The sequence below is a fragment of the Scyliorhinus canicula genome, chromosome 18 (assembly GCF_902713615.1).
Source record: "Scyliorhinus canicula chromosome 18, sScyCan1.1, whole genome shotgun sequence".
In the NCBI taxonomy this organism is placed as follows: Eukaryota; Metazoa; Chordata; class Chondrichthyes; order Carcharhiniformes; family Scyliorhinidae; genus Scyliorhinus; species Scyliorhinus canicula.
This window is the reverse complement of record NC_052163.1, coordinates 98,266,892-98,287,639: the sequence shown is the minus strand read 5'-3', so window position 1 is coordinate 98,287,639 and position 20,748 is coordinate 98,266,892. Positions and strand designations below refer to the sequence as shown.

At 39.7% G+C, this 20,748-nt stretch overlaps 1 protein-coding gene across 2 annotated transcripts in view; it reads right to left on the bottom strand.

The window, feature by feature from the left end:
- The window catches only part of LOC119953654 (heterogeneous nuclear ribonucleoprotein M-like), a 45,165-nt gene extending 25,181 nt beyond the window's left edge, over nt 1–19,984 (bottom strand). The window contains exons 1-10 of one of the 2 annotated variants that reach the window (XM_038778137.1): nt 19,875–19,984; nt 18,976–19,160; nt 13,472–13,524; nt 11,338–11,345; nt 10,514–10,607; nt 9,655–9,858; nt 4,267–4,420; nt 4,018–4,067; nt 3,200–3,260; nt 515–631 (exon numbers count right to left, since the gene is read on the bottom strand). In XM_038778137.1, the coding sequence (XP_038634065.1) occupies nt 515–631; nt 3,200–3,260; nt 4,018–4,067; nt 4,267–4,420; nt 9,655–9,858; nt 10,514–10,607; nt 11,338–11,345; nt 13,472–13,524; nt 18,976–19,160; nt 19,875–19,984 (1,036 nt within the window). Of the gene's footprint in view, nt 1–514; nt 632–3,199; nt 3,261–4,017; nt 4,068–4,266; nt 4,421–9,654; nt 9,859–10,513; nt 10,608–11,337; nt 11,346–13,471; nt 13,525–18,975; nt 19,161–19,874 lie in introns of those variants that run through there. The other variant, XM_038778138.1, reaches the window with a different exon arrangement.
- Between the last annotated feature and the right edge of the window lie 764 nt (nt 19,985–20,748).

The following is a 20,748-nucleotide window of genomic DNA, read 5'->3' as shown; positions in this document are numbered from 1 at the left end:
CCCAAGCAGAGGTTCAGAGAAGAACCAATAAATTGACATCTAATCTAAAGGCGACAGAGATGATGGATCACTGAGGATGTGTTGAGTCACTGTGGTCTCTTGGAATTCATTTTCAGATTTAAGTGAAGTGAGGAATTTTTCCACTGTTCTTTCAAAAATAGTCTATGGATTTCCTCCACCCAATCCTCTGACCCCGGTTCCAAGGATGGAGGGAAGTAGTTACGGTGATGCTGTACTATAATGATGTAGCTTATGTCCTGCATCACAGCAACTACTTTTGCCTATGGTCACACATCATGCCCATAGAACCTACTGGGCAGCACTACACCATTCTTTACCCAATTAACTTCCCAGCTGTCCGCAGGATGGCAAGTATCACCACAGTTTAAAGGAAAGTTCATAGTATCCATTTGAAAACAAGTGCAATAAACTTCAAAACTGGTGTCTGGTTAGAGGAGGGAGACAAAAAGCCTTTAATGCTCAACAAGCTTATCTAAACTACAGTCTTCCTTACCTCCCATTCCTGGACCCATGTCTCTAGGCCCAGCATTTCCCATTCCTGTATTTACATCTCTGGCATCAAGTGGCTGGCCACCAGGTCCCAGGCCCATACCAACACCACCGAGTCCCTCTATAATTGAATTAAACATTTATCAGCAGACAGAATGCATTTACAGAAACTTGAACTATGAAGTCCAAACATTGAAAATATCAAACTATAATTCTAACATAGCACCAATCTACTTGGCATTAGGATATGTTGTGCATTAGCAAACATGAAACATTTTATTAAACACAATGTTGACATTTAAACATGGAATATCAGAAGTCGGTGGAGATTTAAGATGTTCAGAGCAAGTTTGCAATCAGAAAATATTTACTGACAATATTGATTTTAAAGCAATGATTTCGACAGAATGTCAAAATTTATACAAGAGGGGCAGCATGGTGGCACAGTGGATAGCACTGCTGCCTCACAGCGCCGAGGTCCCAGGTTTGATGCCGGCTCTGGGTCACTGTCCGTGTCGAGTTTGCACATTCTCCGAGTGTTTGCGTGAGTTTCGCTCCCACAGCGCAAAGATATGCAGGATTGGCCACACTAAATTGCCCCTTAATGGAAAAAAAATGGTGTACTCTAAATTTATTTTTTTAAATTCATACAAGCAGAAAATTGGAGAGACAAAATCATTATGCGTTATTTGATTTGCTGAATGTACAATGAGCTGCTTTTAATGTTACAGCCTCATTTTGTTATAGCTCGAGTAACATATACGTTTGACAAACATTATGGACCCTCCACTGATTTGTTGACGTTTCACAACAGCAGAATGCTGCGTGACTCATTAGAACACAGCTGTTAGACTTTGCGCATTTTGAGATTGCCTACATATCAAAAAGTCTTCCTGTTACTATCCGCAGGAATTCAAAATTAACTATTCCCGCTCCCCAATCTCTCACTTGGAGGGTGTCCAATAATGGCAAATGATTAAAATAGCGATAATATAATCCGTCAAATAATTTAAATATTTACATCAAAACAGGCTTTAGAAAATGAACAATCTACATTATTTTGTTAACCATTTAGTGACTGGGAATGGAACTATTGACCCATTATCAACTGCTTGCAAAGTGCAACAGTGCCACTTGGTGGAAGAACGATGAAGTGACAAAAGTAAAATGTAACGTGATGTGCAAGAGCAGCATTTTTTTTTTTCTTTTTAATAAATTTAGAGTACCCAATTCATTTTTTCCCAATTAAGGGGCAATTTAGAATGGTCAATCCACCTACTCTGCACATCTTTGGGTTATGGGGCGAAACACACCCTAACATGGGGAGAACGTGAAAACTCCACACAGACAGTGACCCAGAGCCGGGATCGAACCTGGGACCTCGGCACCATGAGGTAGCAGTGCTAACTACTGCGCCACCGTGCTGTCCTACAAGAGCAGCACTTAATCAATAACAGCAATTTTTAAAAGATCCTTGCAACTTAGAATGGCTTAACATTAAACTCCATCAGTTGGGGATACAGACCAGGAAACAGCCATTAGAGTCCGTTTACCTCTTGCCAGCATTAGAGGGATCACTATATATCCCTGAACTAGAAGTGGCAAAACACTAGTCCCACTCTAAACTACCGTGATCCCTATTGAATAGGCACAGAGGTTCGCCACAACAGGATCAGAACTGACTGTGCCAAAATGAAAGCAGACATCTCTTTTAGGGCACAGGTAGGGTTCTCTTTCAGAGGGTAGGTGCAGATTCAATGGGTCGAATAGTCTCGTCCTGCCTATGGTTCTTTTAAACAGCTTCATGGCTTGAGTTTAAAATTGCAGTTACAGCTTTTGCTACAAGCACATCTCAAATTATAATAATAATCTTTTGTCACAAGTATGAAGTTACTGTGAAACGCCCTTAGTTGCCACATTCCGGCACCTGTTCGGGTAAGCTGGTATGGAACTGAATCCGCGCTGCTGGCCTTGGTCTGCATTACAAACCAGCTGTCTAGCCAGAGCTAAAATCACGAAAATATTGCACAGGAGCGGCGTGGTGATGCAGTAGCTAGCACTGCTGCCTCACTGCATTGAGGATCCAGGTTTGATCCCGACCCCGGGAACTGTCCATGTAGGAATTTTCACAGGTCTCACCCCCACAACCCAAAGATGTGCAGGTTAGATGGATTGGCCACGCTAAACTGCCCCTTAATTTAAAAAGAAAACAAGAATTGGGTACTTTAATTTTTTTTTAAATGGAAATATTGCAGAGTAGGCAGAAGCAGGCGGCTTCAAGGAGTTGAAGCGTCTATAATGGGAAGCCATTAAGATTAATTACAAAAGGAAATTTAGAATGACAACAAGATATAAAATAATTTATATAGGTGTCCTGCTGAACAATGATTAATGGTTGAGACAAAAACAGTTAATATTAAAGTTTTGCTTGAAAAGGTAGAAAAAGGAAAAGATAAAAGTATATGGAAATAGGATGAAGATGGGTAAATAATATTAGGGCAGTACACTGACATCGAGGTAGGGCAAAACTGACATCGACTAGATTGGCCAAATGGTCTATTTTTAGATTGCAATTTCGATCTATGCAGTACTAAAAATAAATGGTTTTGTTTTCAAGTATTTCCCTGGTTGAAAACATGCTAAACAGGAAGTTACTGCACTCGTTCAAGACAGTTTCAAAAATACATACTAGGAAGTTGTGGAGTACGATCTACACCATAGAAGTTATTCTTGGGCATGGATTTGTCATCCTGTAGAAAAACCAGAATAAATTTTAGCATGCAAATGTGGAGGGGCTGCCTCACAATGATACCCATATTTAACACAGCTTTTCTTTCAAAACTTTTCAAAAAGAGAATTGTTTGGCAGAGTTGGTGCTCGCAGCATTGGCACACCATTCACTGGTGATACATGATCAAGAAGGTTCTAACTTGTTGACCCGATTATTCTTGGCCCTAGTGGAAATACCACAATTGACCTCAATATGCCTAGGCTTCTGAGGAGCAGACAGCTTCTTAACTAAAAAAAAAACAATCAGCCTGGTAAGTATACACAAGTATATCAGGTGAGTCCAGGTTGAAATCTGGCTGCATTACTTCCTACAAGTCAATAGCCTGCAAGGACTCAACATCCAAGTTCTCACACAATACGATGAAAATACTATTTTGTAACTTATTTGGTGATGGTAAGAATGATCCACACATGCCCACACAGTGGTGGGGTGCAGACAATGAGTGATGGGCACAGTTGCCCCTCTGGAGTCATTGCCCATGCCTGCAGGCAGGCCACAATGTCAACAGCCTTCAAGTTTAACTGTGTACACAAATTCAAATCCTTCTAAAAAGATGAGGCAAGTACAATATTTGTGGAACATAGAAATTGTTAACCGCTGGAGCAACAGCATGAACACTATTTTCTTAAGTGGATTATTCATAGACCAAAACATCTGATCAACAACAGATCGTTGCTTCAGTAAATATTTAACATGCAAACTAAGTGAAAACTTACCATCTTGATGTGCATAGGCCTGTCAAACAGGAGCTGCCCACTGAACATTGCTAGACAGCATTTAAGGAAATTAAATTTTAAACATTTCATTTATTCACTGAGAAAACTCTAGTACAATACGAATTTAGATACATACAAGGATTTCCAAGAGAAGAGCTCATATAAGAGTGATCATGGTTCAAGTACAGTAACAAATTTGGTCGACCAAGACCATAAATTCAGTTATTTTGTTTTATTAACGAAGGATACATATTGCTTGAACGGATTCAATTGGGCGCTCAAAAGTTACAGTGCCCATTCCACGACTCTTCCCATCTTTGTCTTCCACAATATCTGCCCGCACCACAGAGCCTGCCATGGAGAAAACTTCCTTCAACTTCTTCCATCCAACTTTGAAATCAAGCTGCAAAAATTAAATTATAAAACCAACATACTGTGAGAAAAGGGGAGATCATTGAATCACAGAATTGTTACAAGAGGGCATTTGGCACATCATGTCTGCACTGGCTCTCTTTACAAACAATTTTCCTGGTGCTATTCTCCTGCCTTCTCCCCATAACCCTGCATATTTTCAAATCACCTAATTTCCCCTTGAATGGCTTGATTGAACCTTCCTCTACCACATTCTTAGGGAATGTGTTCCAGACTCTAGCCACTTGCGTGAATTTTATTCCCCCGATCGATTTTGCTTCTTTTGCCAATTAGTTGAAAATCGGTATCCTCTCACAAATGAACAGTTTTGCTTACTTACTCTGTTCAGATCCCTGGATTTTTAATACTTATTCGATCTATCCCCTGCCCCAGGCTTCTTTTCTCTAAAGAAAAAAGTCCAAACTTCTCTAACTTATCTTCATACGTTTCTCATCCATGACCATTCTTGTAAACCTGTTCTGTCCTCTCAATAGTTTCACATCTTCCCAAAATGCAGGACTCAATACTGCAAAAGTTCAACAAACCTGCTCTGTACACCATGCCCCTATCAATAAAGCGGAGGATACTTTATGCTTTATTAACTGATCTCTCAACCTGTCCTGCCATCTTTAATGACTTATGCACATAGATACACAGGTCCCTCTGCTCCTGCACCCCCATTTATATTAGTTGCCTGTATTTCATACTGTCTTTCCATGTACTTCTCACCAAATGCATCAGCTCACATTCCTCTACGCGTTATTCATTTGTCACCTAGCCACCCATTCCACCAATTTGGAAATGCCCTTTTGAAGTTCTGCACAGACCACCTCCTTAGTTCACAATGCTTCCAAGTTTTCAATCATCCACAAATTTAAAAATGGTTTTCTGTACATCAAGGTTTAGCTCATTTATATGCAAAAAAGCAAGGATCCCGATACCAACCACTGGAGAACTTCAGCATAAACCTTTCTGCAACCTGAAAAACACCTGTCAGCATTAGTTTCCTGTCGTTGACTCAGATGTTTACAGCATGGAAACAGGTCCTCCGGCCCAGCTTGTCCATGCCGCCCAGTTTCTATCACTAAGCTAGTCCCACTTGCCTGCACTTGGCCCATATCTCTCTATACCCACCCTGCCAATGCAACTGTCAACTGCTTTTTAAAAGGACAAAATTGTATCTGCCTCTGGCAGCCAGTTCCAGGTGCTCACCACCCTGTGCGTGAAGAAATTACCCCTCTGATCTCTTTTGTATCTCTCCCTTCTCACCTAAAACCTATGCCCTCCAGTTCTAGACTCCTCTATCTTTGGGGAAAGATGTAGATTATCTTATGCTCCTCATTTTATAGACCTCTGGATGATCACCCCCAAGCCATCTATGCTCCAAGGAAAAAAGTCCCAGCCTATCCTTATAACTCAGACTATCAAGTCCTGGTAGCATCCTCATAAATCTCTTCTGCACACTTTATAGTTTATGCAGTTTTGTATTCATTTTGCCATTGGCCCCCTTTATTCCACGAGTTATAATTTTTCTGAAGTTGGTGTGCCGCACTGTATCATATGCCTTTTGGAAGTCTATGTACACCATCAACAGCATTGCCCTCATCAACCCTCTCCATTACCTCTTTGAAAAACTCCAGCAAGTTAGTGAAACAGGATTTTCCCCCTAAGAAATCCATGTTGCAACTCCTTATTTAACCATGTGACTATTAGTTTTGTCTCAAATTATAGTTCCGAAAAGTTTCCCCACCAAAGTTAAACTGAGTCTGAAGTTGCTGGACTTATCCTCATGCACTTTTATGAAGATAATATTTGAACTTGTCCAGTCCTCTGGCACCACCTAAGTCTAAGAAAAAAATATATGACTAGTGTCTCTGCAATTTCCAATCTAACTTCCATTCTTATCCTTGAACCCGTCTCATCTGGTCCAAGTGCTTTGTCAACTTTATGTATAGACAGCCTGTCCTCATCATCAAATTTAAACTTTCTAATGACTGAATTTCCTCAACTTTCACCATAGCCTGGGTAGCATCATCTTCCTTGATAAACACAGAAGCAAAGTATTATTTCAGTACCTCAGCCATGCCCTCTCCTCCATATGCAAATGCTCTGTTTGGTCCCAAAATCAGCCTACCCCTCTTAGCATCCATTTTTTTTAAAAAGAATTTAGAGTACCCAATTATTTTTTTCCAATTAAGGGGCAACTTAGTGTGGCCAATCCACCTATCCTCCACAGAAACCCACTCAAAGACATGGAGATTGTCCTTTTCCTACTTATCCTAAACTTCATGATGCAACGGTCACCAAAACACCTGTGTGGGGGGTATCCTTGGCCACGTAGGAGCCAAAGCTAGCCACTGTGCTGCCATGCTTCCCAGCATCCATTAAGATGCCGACAGAAAAACTTTGTGATTCCCTTTTATTTTTCACATTCCCTCCAAACCGTCTCATATTCAGCCTAGTTGTCAATTGTAGTTTCTACCTGACATGTCATAAGCACATTTTTTCATGTTAATTTCTTGCTCCTTTGCCTTTCAGGAGCTCTGGATTCCTTTACCCTACCCTCCCATTTTAAGGGACTATACCTTGACTGTTCTTTGAAGGTAGCCCATTGTTCATTTACCATTTGAAATGCCGACACCTTTGGCTCGAATTTATTCGGCCCAGATCCGTTCTCACCCCAAAGATGACTTTGCTCATTGTCGTTTTCCTAGTTATGCTAAACATCATGCTGCAATGGTCATTATACTCAATGTTCCTTCACTGATACTTGGGGTCAACCTTATTCCCAAAAACCAGGTCTAACAGTGACTATTTCTTTTGCACTGGACACTTGTAGAAAATTCCCCTGAACATACTCTAGAAATTTGTGATCCTCTCTTCCCTTCCCAGTCTATATTTAGATAACTGAAGTTCCCCCATTATAACTAGACTAACTTTTGCACCTCTTAATTTCCTTGAAGATTTGTTCCTCTACATCCTCCCTGCTGGTTGGTGCCTATAGGCTACAACCAAATAAAAGTTCCACTTTCCAAAATTTCATTTTTCCAGAGCTCTGCAAAAGCACCCGTGTAGATAGATAAAGAACTGATAAATTAATAAATTTTTTGATCAAATAGCAAAAAAGGAAACAATTACTGCAGTGAGGGAGCACAAGAGAGACAGAAAATTGGAGCAAGAGACAATTACAAGCTGTGTACATTATTTTAATAGCAAGGAATTTAAGACTTGATTATGGATCATGTCATAAGAGATAATCTTGAAGCACAGCATCTAATTAGGAAATATAAATGTGGGTTCAAAAGCAGCTAATTTATTTTTTAAATGTTAAAAATCTGGTAAATGGAAACGATGCAATGTTGTCGTCTACCTGGATTTCAGAAAGCACCAATGTCCCACACAACATACTAGTTCACAAGGTGCATCCCTCAGGAAAGATGGCAAGGATAACCTGAAAAGTTGAGAGACTGGATAGCAGACAGCAAAGAGCTTTGGTGCATGTGAAGATATCAGAGTGGAAAACCACTTATTAATAAGAATTCCACTGGGGTCACTTCTCACCACTGTCTATAACTTACACAAAATTTACGAGGTAAAAATGCTGCCCAAGATCCTGCTGGTACAAACTGGTGAACAACAATTTAAAGGAATCTGAACAAGATAACCAGTGTACGGACAGGTGGTAAATGGAGTTCACCACTGATGATATAAAGCCACAAGATTAGATAGAATCAGAAGAATGTGAATGACTTTTTATATTATTTCATGAGATGTGGGCCTGCCTTTGCTGTACATTCCTAATTGCCTTGAACTGTGGGGCTTGCTAGGTTATTTCAGAGGGCAGTTAAGAATCTAACATTACTATGGGTCTGGAGTCACACGTAGGCCAGATCAGGTAAAGACAGTAGATTATCTTCCCTAACGGACATATTGAATTGTAATCTGCTGCAGGTGACAACAGGAAAAATAGAATTGGGGATTCAGGAGGATAGATTGGAAAAGGTAATTGCTCACAGTGAAGAAAAAAAATGTTAGAACAGTTAGTTGCGTGATTTAAGTTTAATTTGGATCTTGTCGAGAACATTTCCAGAGTGCTTTCTTCAGGCTTTTGTCTCTATTACAGAATGGATATGGTTACTGGACCTAGTCCAGAGAATCAGAGCTTAGAGGGCTGAATTGGAAGGAAACACTGCCTACCCTGCTGTTTTACTCTCGAGAAGGGGAAGCTGAACCAACATTTGTTTTTAATTCAGGATGCAAGACAAAATTACATCCACAAAACTTCTTTCGCACTGTATTTAACAATTTAAAAACATTTTTCAGTGAACAAACAGAAATTGAGGTTACCAGGAGTAGTGGAACAAGAAATCATGGTTGGTTAAATAAGATCAGGGTTATCAATACTAGAATCAAAGCACAGAACTTCATTGAAGGTTGGTTTCCTTCCCACAATGTTACTATACAATATATAACAGACAATTTGGACGACTGTCACCCTATTGAAACAATTTTCTCAAATGTCAAATGATAGACTAGACGGACTTGAGGATTTAAATAAAGTGAAACAGGCAGCACTCGTGTAACATCTTGGATTGTGATTAACCAAACTGAAATTAACTCAAGGACCAAGGCAGTTGAGTGTAACAAGTACTCTAATTTTCCAATAGCTGTATTTGCATTTTGAGAAATCACTTGGAATAACTTGCAAAGCATTCACCACCAAAATTTTTCCAATTTTTAGTTTCTCGTATCCTTCAAGGATATGCTGCAAATAGAGCTCATTAAAATTTGAGATGGTGGAATGGTGCAGGACACAAGGCTGGTATATCCGTTTTGCTAATTAATTTTGTATCTCATTTCCCAAATCAACCCCAATATTCTGGTGAAACAAATGAAGACTACTCTCCCCGTGACAGTCCTGTTTCTTTTATGGTATTCTATTACTAGTACATTATTTTTGATGCAGAATTGACGGTCAGCTAAAGATGCACCTGATAATTAAGGGAACACAAGAGAATGGGGCAAAGGAGAATGGAAGAAAGTCAGAGTAATTGTTTTCTCTTACGTTGTACTTCTTTTTGGAATTTTAACAACCTTGGGACAAATAGTTTTACAGTTTTCTCAAATATGTTAATATTTTCAACCAGACTAACATTTACTCAAATTTCATCTATGATTTTGCTTTTCAAAAAAAAAAGTATATTTTGCTAACATTTACCAACTCACATTAACAATAAAGATGGTGCTTCCAAGTCTTCCAGCCTGTAGGGCACTGAGAACATCTCTGGGGACATTAGAGTTATGCAGGAGAGCAGGTGGGATATTCATTCCAGGGCCACCTGCACCACCTCCACCTCCACCGCCCATTCCCATCCTGTCAAATCCACTTAACTTTTGCATCATACGTCTTGCATGCTCACCATCCAAATCCTGCAATTTTTTTAAAAGGTTTAAATTATGTTAGAGGAAAAAATACTGCCCACATTCATCTTAAAAAGCAATTTGAGTACTGTTCAATTCTTACCTTTATTCTGTAATGTTAAAGTCCTTTTATATCAGTTACTTTTCATCACCTAGAGTTCTAATTATTACTATATCTGAGTAAACATAATCACACTAAATAAATAGAAACATGCCAGGAACAGTACTTTTTTTTTAATCTATGCAAAACCAAAAGGCACAATTATACAATCTCAAGGCAGTGAGTTATGATAGTTGCATTGAATAGCATAGCATAATTTTGGACAAAACACAATTCTGTAATATGTAATGGCTTTACTTCAAATTACAAATGTTAATTTGTTAAGATCAAATACGGAGTGAGGTTTATGAAAAATTAATCCTTTGGGGAAGAAACTGCCATTGGCAGAAGAAAGCCATAAAGTATTAGAAAAAGCGTAACATATGCTGCATAAAAAGAACTGTTATTGTAGGAATGTCAGCACCTTGGGGTCATCTCTTGCGTCACCTTGCATTTCAAGTCATCTCTTGCGTCACCTTGCGTTTATTTCCCACAATACATTCATACATTTTAAGTGTACAAAATCACCCACATTTAATTTTACTACACAATGAAACATCTTACCTCTTTCACTTTAAGAGGTCTTCCACTGAAGCTTTGTTTATCCATCACCTCCACAGCCTTTTTCATGTTTTCTTCAGTTTTGAATTCCACAACACTAAAAGAGAAACGTGGTAGCATTGCATATGCAATAATGCCCGCCAGTCACTACTTTAATTAGATTGTATATGCAGTCACCTTTATTCACATCACATCTACAAACGGAGACTGTTTCTGAAGAAGTGAACACCCCAGTCACTGCTCTAGTCAAAATTGTATATGCAGCAATCCACCCTCTTCTTATTTTCCACTTGCCAGTTTTCTTTTCTGAACCCATTGACACCTTGTTGGGGTACAAACTTCTCTAACTCTACTTCTCAGTTTAGCTTTCAAGTACCCAGTTTCAAGTTGGGTCACTGTCTGTGTGGAGTTTGTACCTTCTCCCCGTGTCTGCGTGGGTCTCACACGCCACAACCCAAAGATGTGCAGGTTAGGTCGATAGGCCATGCTAAATTGCCCCTTAATTGGAAAAAAAATTGCGTACTCCAAATTAAAAATGCGTGCACAACGAGCCCTTACAGCAGGAACTGCTGAACAGCAGTCAGAAGTAGGAGGTAAGTTGATATTCTCCTCTGACACTCGGGATGTGGAGATCAGTGATGTTAGTGCCCCTCTTCACCTCCCATCAGCACCCACAATTCACAAACCAGGGTTCAAACAGCCTCCCAATTCCTGCTGTTTCATATTCAGGGGGAACTGCTGTAACAACTTAACCTGGTTTCCACTAACATTAATTCAGACACAAAAACATGACAATTAGAAGAAAAATCTAATTAAAAAAAGCTTACCCACATCCCTTTGGTCACAGGCATTAGCATGTAAAGAAGAAAAAAATGGAAAATTACACAAAGTAAATTAAAAGCAGTTCAAAAAAATTGAATTACTTTCATTGACATTTAATAGGGGGTGCCACAGTCTTTCACCACTTACAGCTAGAAATTAGAACCTCATTCTTTGTACACTATACATTATCCTCTTCAAAAGAAATTATTGTGCAGTGCAGATGGAGCATGGACCATCAACAAACTGCAATGAAACGGACCCAGTACTTTTAAATTCCCAACACTGGCCATGCTATGAGGGTAACAGACCAAACAAAAGCTGGGAATCACGACTGGAAGCAGAACACAAATGTGGTAAGTTACTCCCACAGTCCACGCTGGCAAACAGCTGGTAGATTTGGGAGGTCGCATTAATGCCTGCAAACAGGCTGGGGAGGGGGTGGGGGATGAGAGATCAAATAATCTCTCCAAAAACTAGTTATGGTTTACTACCAGACACTTTGACCATTTCCTACCTTTAACTTACTTATTAAAGGCTGTGGGTAAATTCAGTGAACAAATGAACCTGTTAAATGTATTACAAATTGGAATGATACAAAATAATCTATACATGGTCCCCCCTAGCAATTATTTCAAAGTGGCTGCTGCACAAAGTGCATATTAACCTCAAGTCAAACCAGGTGCTTTAAATGACTAAAAGTTTATTTCAAGACTACACCCACTTTGAATAATATGGGGAGAATCATGCTAGTGTGGCAGCCTGTAACATTCATAACCAAAATATATTCACATGATTCTCTTCAGAAGCCCTATGTCAAGCTAACACTCCAACAATGCTGCTAAAATCCATTCCACTTTCACAGTTTCCACCTACAACTTATTCAACATCCTATTCTATGCTTAAACACCATCGTTGGATCAGAACGTATTTCCCCCTTTGACAATTACAACCCTGGCTAGTATAACTTCTAAAAAGACAAAAATATCTGTCATCCCTTACCTGTTATTTGTTTCCAAATTGTATAGCAGATATATTTGGTACATATTTTTTCATACATTTGACAAAAGTGAATATTCCCCAAAGACAATTGCCAAATAAAGGCTTCAGTGATTTGAAACGGCAAGCACTAGCATTATGACTAATCCTGACACATTGCATGATTATGCCATGGGGGATTATATGAAAATATATTAAGAATGAAGTCAAGTTTAAAATTGCACGACCATTATGGTGCATGAAACCTCACCAAGTAAAAAAAGGTTAATATGGCGTGGTAGTATGCCATACAGATCTGAAGATCCCAGATTCATGGCCTTATTAGTGTTGAATTTTTTTTTAAATAGCACCCAATTCATTTTTTCCAATTAAGGGGCAATTTAGCATGGCCAATCCACCTAGCCGGCACATCATTTCATTTTTTTTTCATTTCATTTTCTTTGGGTTGTGTGGGAGAAATGTGCAAACTCCACACGGACAGTGACCCAGAGCCCGGATCAATCGAACTTGGGACCTCGGCGCCATGAGGATGCAGGGCTAACCCACTGCGCCACCATGCCGAATTTAACAGTAGCAGCAATGGAGGCTCAAATAGTCGAGCATCTGACAACTATCCATTAACACCCTTTTGAAAAGTGTTGTTGAGTGTCAAGGGCAGGATCAGCTCCACTGTGAAGTTTTCCATGATCAAATAGCTTGCTGTAATATACGGTGTACGCTCACTCATTATAAATGACCATTCTGGCATATGCCAGTTATCTGCTAGCACCTGCAAAATCATATCTAACCAATCACCGAATTCAGGAGGCAAAAAAAATGAAAGATTTGAGAGAGGAAGGAATTGAGTTATGAGACTATCCTGGGTACTTTACATGTTATTGCACATCAACATTTTCACAAACTTTTGAACAGAGGTCAATGTCAGATTACCAGTATTACATTAACAGACAAATAGTACCAAATATGCCTGCTATACAGTCTCTTGCTTTACATTCATATGCTTTTCTTCCCCCACCTAGCCACAGCCACATTTCTGATCTTTAGATTTCAAAGTCTAACCAAAGCCCACTTCCAGTATTCCATACCCTGTGTATTTAACATTTGCAATGAAACCACAAGAAGAACTCGTTCTTTATCACTTACCCTCGACTTTCCATCCGCATCCATACAGAGTTCCACGTAAGTAACCTCACCAACTACAAACCAGATCCCAGACGAAACATACACGGAAGGAGAAAAGCCAAGAAAACAATTGGAATTCAGCAAAAACATTGACAACGTTATGTAGTAACCTGAGCCCTCTAAAAGCCCAGAATATCATTCCATATACCTAAACCTTACTATGCTATGTACAGGTGTGCAGTGATCCCAAGTCTAACCCAACTTAGAATAGACATATTAAACCACAACCCTTAATATCATTGTTACCAGTTACTAACAAAGTTACATACAACGGGCCCTTTTACCTCTACCCAGTGTGCTGAACACATGCGCTTCCCAAACTGGAACTCTTCTCAAATGTGCCCAGCCAATAAGGATGTCACATTATAATATGCAAAGTACACATTTCTCTTTCCCTGATCTACAACAATGCAATTATCAAATTTAAGTAATCAGAACTTCAAAAATTAAAGCCATAAATATTCTGCAGGTTTCAAGCGAAGATACTGATAGAGGTTATTGCATTATATGTTGTGACATCCCCACCAGCAACCACCATAAGCAGCCGAGTCTGCTTCTGTTAAGATCACCTTCATGTACTGTTTAATCAACTGTGAAAGAATCAAACCATTATATGACCAACTTCTGTTTTAACAAGTTGGAACTGATCAAGAGTTCCCACCTACTGCAAGACCAGTATCCACTTACATGTGCAAAACGCTAAGCCATCAGCCAAGACAATTTTAGCACAGTCAGTCCCTCTGAAGAGCAAGCTAAAATTTCAAAAAGGTTTCTGCCATCAAACCCCTTTCTCATATCTCACCCCTAGCAACAACCAATAGTAATTGGCTTTATACCGAACAGTAAATTGCACCTTGGTTAAACAGAATTTCAAGACAATTTCAGTTTGATTCATTCCTGTTCAGGCAAAAGCAGAGAAAGCCTAACTTTATCTTGGATACACAAATGGATAAGCTAAAGATGAATCAAACATTTGTGACAGATCGCAAGCACTTTTTGCTTGGTACAAGTATTAAAGTCTGCTTTCTGTTTATGCAAGACAAAAATTATTAGTCTTGTAGATTTACAATAAAATTTCAGAGTAAGCAATCTGTATAGATCACTTTGCATATTTTAACATTAGCCATAAATTAAAAAATATTTGGCAGCTGAGACACTATTACTATGACCTCGTACAGTACCGAATTGATTCTTGCGCATCTGCCATCAACATTCGTGTAGGCCAATAATTAATAAGATCTTAATGTGTGGGTGGGGGAAGGAACTAAAGGAAAAACATGTGCTGCAAAATAGCTAGAAATAAACTAATTGCATTTTTATTCTTTATGGATCCTGCAAGTATATTCAAGATCAACAAAGCATTATCAAGATAAGATGGTAACGATGGTATACGAGATGGGGTCCAATGCACCAATGGACTTTCATCATCTGAACTTGTGGGGATATTCAAAGAAAAGATGCCCAATTCTCTGGAGTTAATCAATATTGCACTCAATTGGTTGTCAAATTAGAGGTGAATCCTGTGAAAGTCACCTACCTGCACTCAGCATTCCAATGCCAGAATGGAGAAAGAATCAAACAAAGATTCCACTGCCCCGTGGCATTTAGCACCATGATCCAATTTTTTGGGGGGGGGGGGGGGGGGGGAGGAAGAGGAGAAAGAGGGTGGGGGGAAGCTTTTAGAAACCACCCCGTCTCAGAATAGATGAGAAAATCTGATCAATTAAAACTTGCTCTTAAAAAGAACTGTGGTACTTTTCCTGCACTAGGCAGTGCATCTTAACTGTTCTTAAATTGGCTTAGTGGAAAACACAAACACTACTTTTAGGCTGAATACAGAATTTGGTTCCCTACACACCTGTACCACCATAATCCCACCACTCTACTATCTAAATAATTTAAAGACATCAGTAGTCTACAAAACCAAGGACATGTAGATCTGCATGGGCACATTCCCAATGTTACACTAATTATAGACCACCAACTTTTGAGTCTTACCGCTTGAAGCCATCACTACATCAAGAAAGGTGCGAGTCTACACAAACCTAGAAATATGGCACTTAAATCAGTGGTTTCGCACATGTAACAATGTCTGCTGATAAAGATTTCTTTCCTATCAGACTACTAAATACTGGAGCAATCAAGTACTCCTTTGCAGCAGCAGCATACACCATGGCGGACTGTTCACAGTTCTGAAACACCAATAATCCTTTTTCACTCAGAGATACTGAACGCACAATTAAATGGCAATCTTCAAAGAAGGTTCACCACATATGGCTGAGTCAAATGTGTCAGTTTGTCACTGAAGACAACAGATTTTTGGTAATATACTAAAAATAATTGAGGAAGTTAGGGAAATTTTAGATAAAGAAACCTCTGTAAAATTCAAAATATGCAACTTCTGTCCACAATTTCTATATAGCTGAATTTAGTAAACATTAAAGTTTATCTGCTTTTTATGGGGAAAGTCAAAATAATCACCAAGGCTTAGAGCAATGGGGTGTGGAAGGAGACAAAATAGTGATTTGTATCTTTCATGAATGCAACACCATGTTACATCCTATCGTAGAATTCTTGCTGTAGTGATAGCTCATACCATAATGAGCCATTTATGCTTCTGTGTTCAATGTACAATATCCCCAACTCAAGGATATTTGATTATCCAACTTTATTTCAAACTGTTTCAAATGTAACAGTGTTAGCTGAAACAATTCCACACTAGTTTAAAGACGATATTTATTTTGTCGGGCTCTTCAGGTATCAAGTCTCAAACTTGCATTGCATCAATTTGCATACAAGTTTGTGAACTTACAGTACACACGATGGCATTTCTCAATTGACCTTCAACTCAAAACATTGAAAAAAAAGACATACCATTTCTCAACAATGCTATCTTCAGAGAAAGGTTACAAATACTTGAAGTTAACAAAACTCCAAATGAGCAAAGCAATCATGTAATTATGATGGCTTAATCCAGTTTATCCTTCAAACGATGACACTTTAACAAAAACACAGAATAAAGTTACAATAAAATGTACATCAGCCACTTTCTATTTCCATCGACTGTTGCTATAAGTAAATCAAATCTTGTTTAGCTGTTAACTGTGGTTCTGGCAATCGATGATAATAGGGAAAAAATCCCCATTCTCGCTGCATCACAAACATTATTATCCCAACCAATGCTGCTGAAGATTTTAATCAAAAATAGACATTATTTCGAAGAGGTATTCCCAACAATTAAGATGTGGGATCTTTAGGAAATAAAATGTTTGTAAAAAGCCAGCCATCATGTCAAGAAGCAGCCTTCCTGGAATTGCACTGCTTGGCCCAAGACTGACCCTCCCTCCCACCTCTAGTGGATAAATATGTAATGAGGGAACAGGGGGGGGGGGGGGGGGGGACACAAAAAATGTTACGAACTTTTAAAAGGCCTAAATGTAAACAACTTTGAAAGAGCAGCAACATTTGCCCCAACTCCATGAAATAACAAGATGACGCCCAATAATTATTCCATTGTCAGTTTGCTCCATCATATCCATTAGAATTGAAGTAGTTATTACCGGTGTCCTTAAAAAAGAGTCAGGTTAATCACAAGATTGTTCTATTGGATCTTGCCATAATATTCACAAGTTATAAAAAAAAACCTATTTTAATGCTAGGTTTTGTTCATTATCGAGGTCATGCAAACTTGAGAGGGGTCCTGTATCCAGTTTTACAATATTTGACTTCAATGAACAGCCAGATTTTGTAATACTTCAATCGGTGTCCCAGTCAAATCCAAACTGCAAAATACTCTCTTCAGTCAAGAAGCATAATATTAAAGAGTAAACTACATTCTACATCACATGGGTATTGTGCATGTATAACAAACACAGAACACCCCAGAAATACATTCAGATCAGTCAGCATCTGTGAAGAGAGCAAACAAGTTAACAATTCAAGTGTGAAACTTCATCAAATGGAAACTCCATCAAACTGGAAAATATTAGACGATTGCATTGAAAAACAAAAAATGAGGGCAAAACAAAGATAGAATGAACTGTGAAGTGCTAATTCTATAGTCTCCACAGATGCTGACATGTTAATGTTTTCAATATTTTCTGTTTTATTTCAGATTTCTAACATTTGAGGTCCTTTTGTTTACTGTAAATATTATAAACACTGGAGGAAAAACAATTTGAAATTATCTGTGTTTAAGATTCAACAGGGTGTCACATTGTTACAAATAGGATGAGTGTTCATGTCCCTGGTTCCAGTGTAAGCTCAACCAACTTCAAGCCACAGTTGCAACATGTAAAGAGAAGATGCAAGCTTTACTGACAGCCAGTTGGAGATGATGGAGGGTTAACTATACCAGGATTGCCAAACTGGCAATTAATTTTTTCCTCAAACTTAATGGGCTAACACCACTCCCCACTCAATTCTAAGCAATTTGATCTGCTAGAATCACACCCAAACGTGGATTTATTTTTAAACTGCCAACGGCAGAAGTAGGTTTTGAATTATAAACTGGTTTAAATTGTCAGCATTGTTCTTTTAACATGATATCCAATATAAATTATGTTAACGTTTTTTATTCCAAAGTTATCAGCAATGTAAATAATAAAACGCATCCTAGGTGAGAACCCGGCTTGCTCGCAGAACATAAAGCAAGAATTGAAATTCCTCCCAATTTCCAGAACAGAGATGAGGAGGAATTTCTGCAGATGGCTGTGGAGGCCAAGTCACTGAGTGTCTTTAAGATAGAGATTGATAGGTTCTTGAATAATAAGGGGATCAGGGGCTATAGGAAGAATGGGGATGAGAAACATTATCAGCCATGATTGAATGGCAGAGCAGACATATTCCCCACTTTGTCTGTTAGCTTTAGCTTTGACAAAGAGTCATCGGATTCAAAACGTTAGCTCTTTTCTCTCCCCACAGATGCTGCCAAACCTGATGAGATTTTCCAGCATTTTCTTTGTTTCAGAGCAGACTCGATGGGCCAAATGGCCTAATTCTGCTCCCGTGTCTTATGGTCTAACAACACTGGCAGAACACACATCCTACTTCAACATGTGACATACCAACCTGTATCCATCACACAATCGAAATGTTCAATACATTTTACCAACTCATTCTTTTTTTCCTAAATTTCTAGTGTCAACATTCACAAGACACAATTAAATCTGAGAATTCTGTTTCCCCCCTTCTTTCAATATAGTGTATTACCAGCCAAATTTCTGGCTTTTTAATTCACAAACAACCTTCTGAATAGCTGTAAAGAAACATTTAATTACAAAACCATTGATTACTTCAACTAAAAAGCTGACATTTCTTCTGTATAAGAGAGTTTATTCTTCAAAATCATCTGGCATCAGGAATTGAAACTAAGTGACATATATAGTTAGTACACTATTTGTCTATGGAACAATTTTTAAACTAGTTTTAAAAGTTTCCAATTAGCACACTAAACCTGACTTTACCTTTCTCTCTCATTATATCTTTAAGTGTTTGCCATTTCATTTCAAACGGGATATTGCTCACAAAAACCCGGAATCTTGCATTTCGATTAGTTGAATATGGCTCAAAGCGGTTTCCTCCACGCTTGATGCTTTTTTCCTTCAGCTTATCATTTTTATCATTTTGAACTGAAGCTTCATTTGTTTCACTGTGAAGAACAAAACATGATTTCGATATCAACAATCTCTCTCTGGGTGGATCCAAACAGCAGCAGTGATTCCCCCTCAAAACCATTTAATCAAATATGCTACCCCGGACACATTACAAAAGCCAAATCATCTTACTAGGTCAATGGCTACTTTGGAACTTTAAGCAAATTGCAGCCCAGGTTCGAAAAGATTAGCAGCGATATGGTCTACAAGGAGAACGGGAAGCGAAGGCGCAAATGGAGAAAGTTAGGGTTCAAAATCACGCTGGGGGGTTGGATTCTACACAAATAGAAAGGGGCGGAGTTCCAACCCAGGCGCAAAAGGAAAGAGGCGCGAGGATGTCCTGACCAGATTCAAAATGTAAAGTGGTGGGAAAATGAAGTGCGAAACAGATTATGCGTATTTAGACCCTTATTTGTGTAGATGAAAGACCGTTCATAAACCAGTAACGTTGTGTTTATTCAAATGTGGGAAATTGGGGTCAAGGATTAGGATTGAACAGGTAGTGTCCAATTAAATTAAAAATATTCCCAAGGAAATCAAGCACGCTGGAGCTTCTCCATCCCCGCTGTTAACGAGGGGCGAGTTCGCAGATTTCGGCCTGGAGCCTTGGGCCTTTTGTTCAGCGCGCGGTGCCGCGGCCTGCAGCCCCAACTGAAGCCTGAGCCGTTGCCATAGCCACACGGCCTCCCTTCCCTCAGACGGAGCCGCACCTCTGGTTCTGTTCCTCATCTCCGCCGCTCGGGTTGTTCTCATCCTGCTTCTCCTCCGCCTCAGCGTTGCTGATCACAGGCTCCTGGGGTGTAGACTCCGAATCCGCCATCGACGCAGCAAACAAACAACCGGATTGCGCTGTTCGACTCAGAATGGCGGCTGCTCGCTGTCGCGTGAAGGATTCTGGGTACGGCCCCGCCTTCTCTCTCCTCGGGTGACGTCACACTGGATTCGCGCCAAGGCTCCAGGGCAACCGGCCCAGGTGCACAGGCCAGCCTGAACTGTGGGGGTGGGAAGGTGCTGGTGGGAAGGCTCAGTAGGTCAGGAAACAGTCAAGGTCTCACTTCAATGACCAGTCGTCAGGACTGGAAAAAGCAATCATAGAATGGTTACAGCACAGATGGAGGCCTTCCTGCCCGGTTGAGCCTGTGCCAGCTCTCTGCAAGAGCAATTCAGCTGGTCCCACTTCCCTGCAGCCCCGCTCAATTTCCCCCTTCGGGCACTATCCAATTCCCTTTTGATGTGGAGATGCCGGCGTTGGACTGGGGTGAGCACAGTAAGAAGTCTTACAACACCAGGTTAAAGTCCAACAGGTTTGTTTCAAACAGGAGCTTTCGGATTCACTTTCCATTCACCTGAGGAAGGAGCAGTGCTCCGAAAGCTCGTGTTTGAAACAACCCTGTTGGACTTTAACCTGGTGTTGTAAGACTTCTTACTGTGCAATTCCCTTTTGAAAGACGGGGCTGGATTCTCTGGTCCCCACCTAGTGTTTGTCGGTGGCGTTTGCCTTCCTGCAGCTTGTCAATAGAATTTCCCATTGAAACCATTCCATGCTGCCGGGAAATCCTCAGGTGGAGGTGCGCTGCCAGCAGG